Genomic DNA, 11201 nt, shown 5'->3' with positions numbered 1-11201 from the left:
TCTGCTATTATCTGCAAAATACAAACCTGAAATACATAAATAACTTAAAAATAATAAATGAAAATAAATAATTTATTATGTATTATTTGTCTTTCATTGCTTTGTGTATTTAATATATTGCATTTATTAATATCTCTTTTCTTCAGTATTTTATTTATTTGTAACTATTTTAGTGTATATTTTTAATGCATAATATTATTAGTAAACCATTTAAATTTTATGTGGTAGGTGTATGTGTATATGTTGTTCACTTGAAACCCAGTCTGCATTTTTATTTACATCTCACAAGCATTACATCCTTTACACTCTGTGTAAAATACATTAATAACTTTAGATTATTCAAGTACAAAGAACATTTTGATCTGTTCGAAAAAAGCAATAAATGGAATAATATCGACTCCGTCATTTAAATTTCAGTTTATTGCGCGATTAGTAGATTCTGAAGAAATATGAGCTGAATCAATCTGGGTATTTTAATATTTAGAGAGATTGTACTGAATCGATGTTAATCATTTGTCAAAAAGGCCGTTTTATATGCCTATTCATTTTCTGCATTAAAACTGTTACACCCTTTGGTCTATTTGCTTGCCTCCTGTTAGAAAAACAAAAAGAGGGACAGGGTGTGCTAGACCTTGATGCTGGGAATTTCTTGTTCAATTGAAGTTCTTAAATGGAACCATCTGCATCACATGAAAATGAATAAGCATTGTCAATAAAATGCAGGACTGCTTTGCTGTGATTTGCATCATTTATTTCACATACAGGTGTTTCGGTAAAGTTTCTGAAGAACCAATTGTCCCTCAGTACACTTCAAACAAAAAGACAACGACAAAAGAACATGACAGATTTTTTTAAACGAGCACAAATGACAAAACAAAAACGAACAACATAATACAACTCAGGTGGACATTAACTTAGAAGTTCACTGTTAAACCCAAAGATATTGCCAGTTTCTGCTGACCGACTTGTGCCTGACATGCCCATGATTCATACACCAAACATTCAAGCCACGGGGCATATAGGACACCTATCTGAAGCCAAGAAATTATTCTAACTAATAATAAGGAATAATGCCAATTATAAAACAGGGGATCATGAGAGTTAAGAAAACATGGAATTCAAATGACCTCAGTAAGATTAAAATAACACTGAAATAATATACCGAAGAACATCTATTTAAGATTAAAAAAGCAACATTCACTACTCTGCAAACAACTTGTTTAGATATCATCACACAGAAACCTTTTGAATCCATTTTCAAATGTTTACAAGCAAACTGTGAGAGAAATGACTATAGCAAACCATGTTCGCAAACTCATCTTTCCATTTTAATAGCTAATCAAGATTACTTCTTTAATATCAGCAGGCTTAATCAACTACGCTGCTGCGTAACTGTGACCTTCCTTCTTTTATTATTAGGTCATGTCAGTAAACAATACTTTTATGCATTAATATGGAACCTGAACTGTATATACATTTGCAATCTGAGACCCCAGAACACTAGAATGTGATTGGGCATGTGAGTGAGGGACGAGGTGGTTACGAGGTGGACAGGGAATTAGGGAGGATTGAGGAAGCTATTTAAAGCAACTGGAAAATATTATTGGCCGTCTGGAGTGATTCACTCTGGTTATATTTAGTAAGTGATGTCAAGAGCTTAGTATCGCTGATTGTTATACAATAAAATACTCAAATCTAAAGCTGGTTATGTGTCTTTATTCTAACATGTTTATTTTAAATAAGTTTATTATATATTGTGTTATTTTAAAAAAAATACACAGTTTCATCATTTTGGATATAGATTCAAAGGATTGTTGCCGGATTTCACTCTGGCACAAATTAAATAATGTTTTCTCATTCTGTGAATTGTTTTAGAAGAACAAAGCATATTGGAAAATTTGAAGGATTCATTTGCGCAGTTTATTTGAGCCATTTTTGCTTGCCTTTCTCATATTTCTAGTAAAAAAACAAAAGATAATTGAGCACAAGTATGATGTGCAGCCCCACCACAGGCATGCACCGTGGGACAGCATGCAGAGCCACTCCAGACGGCACCGGGCTCTCACTAACTTCCTCCACCACCACAGATTTGCAGCATCTGAACTCTCCCAAGTTCTGTTACAGAGCTTTCAATCAAAATGTTACCTTTACCACCTTGCTTATTGAGAGAAAGAGACAGAAGAGTAGAGGAGAGAGATAGTGGATTATGGTTCGAGATGTAACATGTTCAGGAATGTATAATAAAAGTTAATGAGTCTCCCTTAGAGAAAAGGCAAAAAAGAATTGCATGGAATAGTTCTGTATGTACGGATGCCACTTTTAATATCACCTTTTTAATGAATGTCCACTGATGTATGAAATTACAAACAAAGGTGTGAGATGACATGGTATGCATGTGTTGCATGTTCACAGTATGTACTGTACTGAATGTGCATGCTCATGTGTGTCATGTCACGCTGTAGGGGATCATGGCTGTTTCCTGTGGGAGAATGGCAGGTCGGAGGTGAGAGGTCAGTGTCTAAGGGTCACAGTGAGCTAGAATGAGGTCAGACTCGGGGCAACTGCTTTTCAATGAATTCCTTCACAGCAGACATCTCCTGTAAAGCCAATCAGAGAGTGGTATGGGTGTTAGTACTAGCATGAAAGAATAATACAGTTTTACTGTAACCACTGTACTGAAGCTAAAATAATATTTTGCATGATTTCAGCTCAGAACTTATCCCGTTATTAGTTTACATGAAGTGTCCTATGGAAGCTTGCTTCTAACTAAATCTAGACAGTTCTTTGCAATATTTACATTACACTTTTAGGGAATTCTTTTTTTTTTTTTCTTGAGCACCTAATCAGCTTATTAGAAAAATGTGACACTAAATACTGGAGTAACAGCTGCTAAATGATCAGCTTCGCCAACACAGGAACAAATTTCATTTTAAAATACATATAAACAGAAAATAGTTATTTTAAATTGTACTAATATTTCACAATATTACTGTTTTTTGATCAAATAAATGCAGCCCAAAAAGAAGTTAAAAAGTAGTGTAGTAATACAGTAGGAATTAAAAAAAAACTTCTAATCAAAATATAGGTAGGTCTAAAAGAATTCTGGTTTTGTTGATGTTTTTTTTTTTTGTGTGTGTGTGTGTGGGGGGGGGGGGTTTCTGTGAAAACTTGCATACTGAATTTGAACATGGTAAAACATGTTAAATTTAGGCTTCTGTGAGCATAACGGATGAGTCTCACCTGAGGACAGGAGCTATGCACGAGACCCGGGTAGGTGCGGAAGGTGACCTTCTGTGGAGAAACGATGTTCTTGAGCTTCTCTGCCGTCAAGGCCCCAAACTGCACCGGGATCATGGGATCCATCTCGCCATGACACTGCAGAATGGGAGTGTCCTTGTTTGCACTCCCACTTGCAGCCTAATTGATACAAAAAAGCAGATCCATATTGACTGACATACCGATTTACATAAACACATATTTACCCTCGCACAAACTCACTGCTGACATTTTGTACCTGTGGGAAAGTCTTGTGAAGTGGAAGCCAACAACTAAGTCCAACTACGGCCGCTAGTTTCTGCTGAGAGGTCAGAGCGGTGTAGAGAGAGAGAGCTCCACCCTGAAGAATACAGACAACAAAAGAGGAAGTGAAAAGCACCTGCCACGTCAGCCATTTGAGTGATAGTACAAACTTTCAGGATGGATTACTTACCTGAGAGAAGCCACCAAGAATGATACGACTGGATGGGATACCATTCTTTACCTCGTGATCAATGATGGCCTTTACTATTGAAGAAAAAGAGTGGTCAACACTTAGTGCCACATAATCAAATTTCGACATACAACAATATTCTCTGGTAAGAAGTGTCTCATGAACGTGACATGTTTCTTCATGAGGTTTCACAATTGATGACACAGTCTAGAGCTAATTTTTGGAGGCTTGTTAGTGATGTGGAAAGCTGTACTCAGGAAGCTGTCCCAATGTGCATGTTTGTACAAAAACACATTTTGCTCACTGTTCTCTGCTGCTTTCTTAATCCCTGCTTCATCCTCCGGTGATCCTGGGCTTAAGCCCATCAGATCAAACCTGAAAAGAAAAACATTATACAAGAATTAAGGGAGAAATCCAATGGTCCAGTAGTGAAAATGCCTTTATTTAGCATTTTATTCATAAAATGTTCCTATATTATATCAAAAGGAAACATACATATACATATATATATATATATATAAATCTTTACATGCATCTTTAGTTTTCATTTCATTCAAAAATCTTTCTGACTGAACAGTAGTGTATCTTTTATTAAAATATTTGTTATAAATTAATAAGTATAACAATTTGAGTAACATGACAAATTAAAATTAAAATTAATTTCAAAATGTTTTGTTTGTCCCTCTTTGCTTTGACCACAGGTATGTAACATATGACCATGTGTACAAAGAGCCACATACATTTTCTTTGTTTTACATTTTTCAAAAACTTAGGCATTTATTTATTTTCTGGTTTAAATTACCACCGCACTTTTATTTTTAACATACTATATTTTAAAATTATCTAAAGCAGAGGAAACTTACCATGAAGGCATAGTCATCTTCATGTTGAGTGTTACAGGGATTCGGGGTCTAGAGTCAAAGTATGATGGGCTTATGGTCAATAAATTACAAAGTAAATCAAGTGATACTAACATTTTTGTACTGCATAACAATCAACACATCAAAAAACTATTTCCCAGGTTTTGACTTACGCGTGCGGGCAGATGTATTTGATGTATGGCAGTCGAATAGATGTCATGGCATCAGCCCAGCCGTGTCTGTAATAAGTAACACCACAGGGTTATTTCTACACCAGGCCAGGGGGTATTAAAAGATCCTGCAACAGGCAAGTAATAAACAGAACGTACCCTGTGTCGCCCAAGCCATGAAGGAAGATCACCTGTGAAGTTTACAGAATATGATGTGAAACTTATCTCTGCACAGCCAAAAAGAGGCCAGATTTCCTGTCTGATGCTGACTTTGTGGTTATTTTATATAAAGTTACTATCTCAATAGCAATCTTCAGCTTTTTTATAAATCGATTTGCCCTTTTCTTCCAAAAGAGATGGCAGCAGGCAGCCTTTTTGAGGATTTGGACTGTAAATGTGAATCTGAGGAACCGTATAGGTTGTATGTTGACTATTAAAAGAATGAACTTTGTCATCATTTAGTCACCCTCGTGTCGTTCCAAACCTAAAAGACTTAATTTGTCTCTCAAAGATTAACTAAAGACATTTTTAATGAAACCTGAGAGGTATATCTCTTTTTTTAAAGTCTAGTTAACCAAAACATAGAAGATCTAAGAAAGTCATTGTAGGCATTGTAAAATAAATCCATATGAATAAAACTGTTTAAGCCAAGTCTTGTGAAGAGACATGATTGGTTGATATGATGATCAGATCTAACATATTCACATATAAACACACATATATAGAGCACATTAAATATGATAAACACAGATTTCTGTGCATGTCTTGTCAACAGAACAAACCTTATAGCTTTTCTTGCAAAACGCAGCAAGTGTGAGCTTCCAATATGTTACACAATTCATTTGAGATGCCTTAATAATCTAAATCTTCAAATCTCTTCTTCTGAATCTATTGGTTACCTGGTCTTTCAATAGAGGGACAGAAATCTCAGATTTTTATTAAATCGATCTTACTTTGTGTTTTGAAAATGAACCAAAGTTTTATTTACTCACAACAAAATGGTGTAGTTAAATTACTTTTCATGATTAGGTGAACTATTTAAGAAAACTTAAAATAACTGATTTGGTTTATTTGGAGGCTGGCCTGTGCAATGCTGATGAATAAACTGGACAAGATTAGCATTTAGTTAATGATTTGACTGGTCTCTCACCACAGCCGTTTCCTTCTCCGTCCCAGGCACGGTCACGGCTTCAGAGAGCAGAGGTACAGACATGTTGTTGCCACACATACAATGTGAGGAGTGCTTTTAGGAAAATACAGAGACAAAATGTTCAAATTTAACCAGTACAACATGTTTATTCAAAATAAAAAGGCCCAGGCAATAAGTGTTGGATACGAACCAGATGATTTTAGAAAGAAACGGTCAGCAGGCTGCAGAATGATTAACAAAAGTTGGTTTAATTACCAGTGTTTCTTACTAAAGTCATGTCAACCACCAATTCATGCCCATCTAAAGCTAAAAGTGCTCTATTGCACCTGTAGAGCATCTAGATGTGAAAAAGAAAGAGCACTTTGGAAGGTAATGTAAAAATGACAGGGTGATTTAACCTACTGGATAAGCGCTGACGCTTATGTTAATCATACAGACAGAGGTTGATTTTCTGCTGGTGGCTGTGCGGATCACAAGTTTGTACTTGCAGACATCTGCTTAATAGGAGTTCTCAGAAAATTGTTTCTAATGCTGCCCAAAATCAAAACCACGGGTCCCTGTTTTCCTGGAATCACATGACAGTCCTAAGACATTGAATCTTGACAGCTACATGAGGAAAAACACTCCAGTTTAATGATTTCATTGGTCTTTGAGTGGCCTGGGGGACGGAACAGAGTTTAAGCCTGAAGTGTTTCAACACTTCAATGAACTCCATGTGCCAGACTGGTTTTATGGGTCAGTCTGCTTTTAGTACTGCACATGTTATCAAATACTTCCATCAAATCATCTGCATTCTCCAATGAATACTAGAAAAATACACTTTTTTTTAAAGAAAGTGCATGGTCTCCATATGCATTTGATTACACCATGATTTATATACATTAATAAATGACAGTATTGATAATCTCTAATGCGCCAGTGCGATAATCGTCCTCACGAATTCTGCTATGAATACCACGATCATATTCAAAAAAAGAATGGGAAGAAAGGGATGGGCAGAAAAAAAAAACAAGAGAAATGGGCGAAGCTTAACTAATTTTTTTTAACCCGGCGGAATCAAGGACAGGGTTCATGTATAAATAAAGCCACCAGGTCGATTCAATAATACTCGAGCGACATTATCGCAGTTAGGCAGCTTAATCCTGTTTCGCCTGTATGATTGTCACAATGAATCCACAGCCTCGTCGATGGAGCTATCTGGCTCTCCGACACCCCCGCGAATAATCCCACAATTACGCTACTCAACAACAAGCTAGCGCCTATGTAGCTAGCGATAAAGCCAAGGTCAGGGAGTAGATACAAATTTAGGGTTCAACCAGGAAAAAAAACAGACATAAAACAGCGGCCCACTGTTACAAATGTATTGACTCACCGCTTGCTATCCCAGGTCACAACGGAACTTCCGCTCCTTCTGCCGGAGGGGCGGAGTCATGGCGCTGTGACGTCATCGTATTTGTTCAACCCTAGACTGTGGTTGAACCGCGTGAGCTTGATTCAATACTCTAAACATCTTTAGGTAGCAATCTGTAAATAATACATTATTTTGTTATCGTAAGTCTACAATGTAATGCAAAATTTTAATTTTCTGAATTGCGTATTTTGTACAATCACAAAAAAGTTTAAAAAGACTTTAGAAGATAATTTTTGTCACTTAATTTTTATTTATTCATTATTTTTTTTAATCTATGAAACACCTACCACAACAGACCGCATTTTATATATATATATATATATATATATATATATATATATATATATATTAAAATTGTCTATTATTTAGCCCATCACACACCAACTACATGACTTTCTTTGACATCTGGGCCCATCTGAATCACACCTTTTAAGTCAAGAAAACCGTTAGTTATATAAAACATCTAAGCGTTTTCTGCAGTGGTTAATTGCATTACAGCAAAAAAAAAAAAAAAGATTAAATAATTATGATACAGTGAAGAGCAATAGATTCTTAGCGATGGATGCTCAAAATGTTTGTCCGCTGCTCCTGTCACAATAGACGTTTAAATGTGAATATGAACTGAAACTGTAGAAGTGCAGCATTAACTAATAGCAGGATAATAGAAGTTGTTGTAAAATGTGTGATATGAAACGCCAAATGTAAAATTAACCAGGAAATGTTCTTTAAAGCTCCATTTTTACACAAACTACATGAATCTATCAGTGTTATACACTTGAGGACTCGATTGAAAAACATTTTGTGATTTTTAATGCCAGATTTTTACCCAAGACATTGTAAAAATGAGAACATGAACAAAATTTGCACTAGATTGAATACTTTAGAGATGTTTTTTAAGGAATAGACTTTGTGCACAGCTCATCTGTTCTGTTTATTGAAGCATACACTTTTTATTTGACATAAGCATACATTAAGTAATTATTCTTATATAGCTTAAGTTTTATTGGCATATTAGCAGAATTGCAGATGAACAAACCCTGGTGAAGAAAACCCTGTTGAACACATCAAAGAACACATAGGCTCTCTTAATTCATCATCTGTTATCAAAACTCATGCACACTTTTGACTTTATAGTTTCACACAGCACACGTGAGATTTTCTCTCCTCCATTTGTCATGATATGAACTGTGTTTGGGGTGTAATAGTTTCCACTTTGTGATCTGCTGGGTTGGCTGCTGCTTCATAGTTACAGATTGTGACTTCATGCCTATAAGCCTGAAAGAAAGATAAAAAGACACTAGATGAAGGTGACTGCAAAAAACAAATGCTTCTGGATTTCTGTATCTCTTTTTCTCTCCGAAGCAAAACAAATATTAATAGAAACAGCAACAACAGCAAAATATTTTCATAATGTGGTGCATCTTCCACCAGTTATGATAGAAGTGTTTTTGTTGTCATAGCAAAATATGTTTTATTCAATACTGACCTCGGTGTACTCTCCCCGCAGACCAATGTAATACACACGAGTGGATTCTGACCCAAAGTTTCGAGGGATGTGGATTGATAAGTGCTCCACATTGGAGAATCTCGCAATCCTACATAAAACATTTGAGCATGGTCAACATAGATTTATGTTTTATATCTCAGATTTGACCAACATACAGGATGTACTTTTTAATGTGCTTATGTTTAATATTTCAAATTGCTTACTTGGTTGGATACTCGAGCTCAGCAAGCGGATCCCTGTTTAGACGAAATGCTTGCTCTGGCTCTCTGCTTGTATCGTCAAATGACATTTGAGGGATGTTCTTGTACCTGCTCAAAAAGTACCCAGCTGCACACTCATTCATGGACATTGTAACTGCATTATTCCTATGTGATGCTGCAGAAGATTTTATGATTTGTTTTATAAAACAAATATAATTCACAATCTAATTTTAGCAAGAGCATAGTTCACCCAAAAGTTAAGCTCTTCTCCAGGCCAACCAAAATGCAGGTGTGTTTGTTTCTCAGTTTCTGATCCGAGAGCGAGATCTGATTCTGAGAGTTTTTGATCAAACAGCTGATAAAAAAAAAGAACTGTGGATTATTGTGATGATTTTATCAGCTGTTTGGACTCTCAAACTGATGGCACCCATTCACTGCAGAGGATCCATTGTTGAGCAAATGATGCAATGTTAAATTTCTCCAAATTTGTTTAGATTAAGAAACAAACTCATCGACATCTTGGCTGAGAACTTATTAAATTTTTTTGTGTGAACAATTCCTTTAAAGCAAAATATATTAAATACATTAAATATATCCTTTATAAAATTATTTGCTACTTCATTATATAGATTTTTTAAATTTCAAAACAAAATGTACAGCAATATACAAAACTATTTTAAATGTTTTAATAATTTAGCCTTTTACACAAACTTTTCTTTAATAGTTTAGCAGTGGCACTGTTATCATTATTAAATCAAACTGCTTGGATACTCAAGTTCAGCAAATCGATTCCTGTTCCCAGTTGCAAAACTTATTCATTAATGTAACTGAATAACAGTTCATATTCCATTGCACCCATATGTGACACTGCAAATCTGTTTAATTTTTGTATTTTTTATTTATTTATTTTTTGCAGAGAGTGCAAACTCACAGTCTGATTTCAGCTGGGTGTGACTCATCATCTTCTCCAGAAATAATGATCCCTTTCAGCTTCACGCTACCTGTAAACCTGCAGGTTTAACCATATGCACCAACTGTATCCATTTCTGTCGGTAAACCACTTAGTATTTAGCCAAATTATATTAAATAGACGAGAATTAAGAACAGAAAAGAAACTGAAATGGATTCTTACGGTATATTGAACAGAAGCTCCTCGTCAGCATCGCTTTCGACAAACTGAAAATAAAACAGGAGACATAAAGGTACATTAAAACAAACAGAACATCAATCTTACGACAGAGTTTATTTACTAGAATTTTCTATTAATTTTTTAAAAGACTTTTACTTATAAGAGTTCTTATAAAGTAAAATAATCATACGTGTATGCAATTAAGTTTAGTAGGTAAGTAATCAGAGAAGTGTCTTAATTCGTAGTTTGACCGTATTCTACAGAATAATGTAACGTCTGTCACAGCTCCTGCAGACAAGCCAAGTGAACTGGTACCTTCGTCCTGTCAGCGCGTTGATCCCAAGGCTTGAACACCAGTTTACCGTCTCCGTCTCGGCTCTCGTTCAAACACTGAAGCTTCTCGATGTCAATACGTTTGTACAGCTCGTATTCCACTCCTCGCTCGGCTGGCTCGTGATCGCATTCACAGCAGCCGTGACTGTGTCCGCCGCCGTGGCCGTGACCGTGTCCAGACATGGCGTGAACTTGCAGCTCGGGACCGAAAAAGTTCCGAAACACTTACAACTAAGCTTACTAGAGAGATACGTACAACCGCTCTAGTAGCGGATTCTGTGGCATATGCTAAAATCGTAGTTACATAGGTGGTAGAAGTGGAAAGTAGACCACGCAAATACAAAACGTGGAACTTGATTGGACCATAAAAAAACAAGAGAACCAATGTCGCGTTCTTGTGACGTATTAACGTCTCATTGGTCGCTTCACGTCATCGTAAATAAAGTAGAAATAAAAAAAGCTGTGCCTTTGAAGTGATTCAGTTAAATGAATATTACGATATTATTTACTCGGTCTAATGTTGTTTTAAACCTATATCACTATCTTTTGTTTAGGTTTAACGCAAAGGTTAGATGTTTTTGGTTTAATAACAGCCACTTTTTACCGTGCTTAGTGCTGCACTGATGAAAAGGAAGTCATACAAGTTGGGGAAAAACACGAGAAAAATACATTTATATATTTTAGGTGTTAGGACAGAGTGATAGTTGAAAGTTGAAACTTTCATTATTGATC

At 35.8% G+C, this 11201-nt stretch overlaps 2 protein-coding genes across 3 annotated transcripts; both read right to left on the bottom strand.

The window, feature by feature from the left end:
* Positions 1-729: 729 nt before the first annotated feature.
* On the bottom strand, positions 730-7331 carry lypla2 (lysophospholipase 2). 2 transcript variants are annotated; one of them, XM_052583631.1, is made up of 10 exons: positions 7262-7331; positions 5890-5982; positions 4899-4930; positions 4743-4808; positions 4573-4620; positions 4014-4084; positions 3710-3783; positions 3515-3616; positions 3241-3417; positions 730-2597 (listed from the first exon to the last, which is right to left on the bottom strand). In XM_052583631.1, exons 2-10 carry the CDS (start codon positions 5965-5967, stop codon positions 2547-2549), a joined length of 699 nt encoding a protein of 232 aa, XP_052439591.1. In that variant the 5' UTR covers positions 5968-5982; positions 7262-7331; the 3' UTR covers positions 730-2546. The 2 variants fall into 2 exon arrangements, with proteins under 2 accessions (XP_052439591.1, XP_052439592.1); XM_052583632.1 differs by lacking the exon at positions 7262-7331 and adding an exon at positions 6080-6116.
* Positions 7332-8206: 875 nt separating this feature from the next.
* On the bottom strand, positions 8207-10859 carry LOC127978749 (PITH domain-containing protein 1). The gene is made up of 6 exons (XM_052583629.1): positions 10452-10859; positions 10140-10183; positions 9939-10016; positions 9011-9115; positions 8787-8895; positions 8207-8575 (listed from the first exon to the last, which is right to left on the bottom strand). The coding sequence occupies exons 1-6, from the start codon at positions 10650-10652 to the stop codon at positions 8474-8476; spliced, it is 639 nt and encodes a 212-aa protein (XP_052439589.1). The 5' UTR covers positions 10653-10859; the 3' UTR covers positions 8207-8473.
* Between the last annotated feature and the right edge of the window lie 342 nt (positions 10860-11201).

Source organism: Carassius gibelio, chromosome B19 (assembly GCF_023724105.1).
Source record: "Carassius gibelio isolate Cgi1373 ecotype wild population from Czech Republic chromosome B19, carGib1.2-hapl.c, whole genome shotgun sequence".
In the NCBI taxonomy this organism is placed as follows: Eukaryota; Metazoa; Chordata; class Actinopteri; order Cypriniformes; family Cyprinidae; genus Carassius; species Carassius gibelio.
This window is presented reverse-complemented; position numbering and strand designations above follow the sequence as displayed.

Bases quoted from the DNA above. Each gene is read 5' to 3' on its own strand.
- LOC127978749 (XM_052583629.1), bottom strand. From the start codon at position 10,652: ATGTCTGGACACGGTCACGGCCACGGCGGCGGACACAGTCACGGCTGC. The intron at 9,116-9,938 runs GTGAGTTTGCAC...CTTTTTGAGCAG, and splicing joins CACCCAGCTGAAATCAGACT to GTACAAGAACATCCCTCAAA. The intron at 8,896-9,010 runs GTAAGCAATTTG...TGTTTTATGTAG, and splicing joins GAGCTCGAGTATCCAACCAA to GATTGCGAGATTCTCCAATG.
- lypla2 (XM_052583631.1), bottom strand. From the start codon at position 5,967: ATGTGTGGCAACAACATGTCTGTACCTCTGCTCTCTGAAGCCGTGACC. The intron at 4,809-4,898 runs GTACGTTCTGTT...TACTTATTACAG, and splicing joins CATGGCTTGGGCGACACAGG to ACACGGCTGGGCTGATGCCA. The intron at 4,085-4,572 runs GTAAGTTTCCTC...TTTTCTTTTCAG, and splicing joins AAGATGACTATGCCTTCATG to GTTTGATCTGATGGGCTTAA.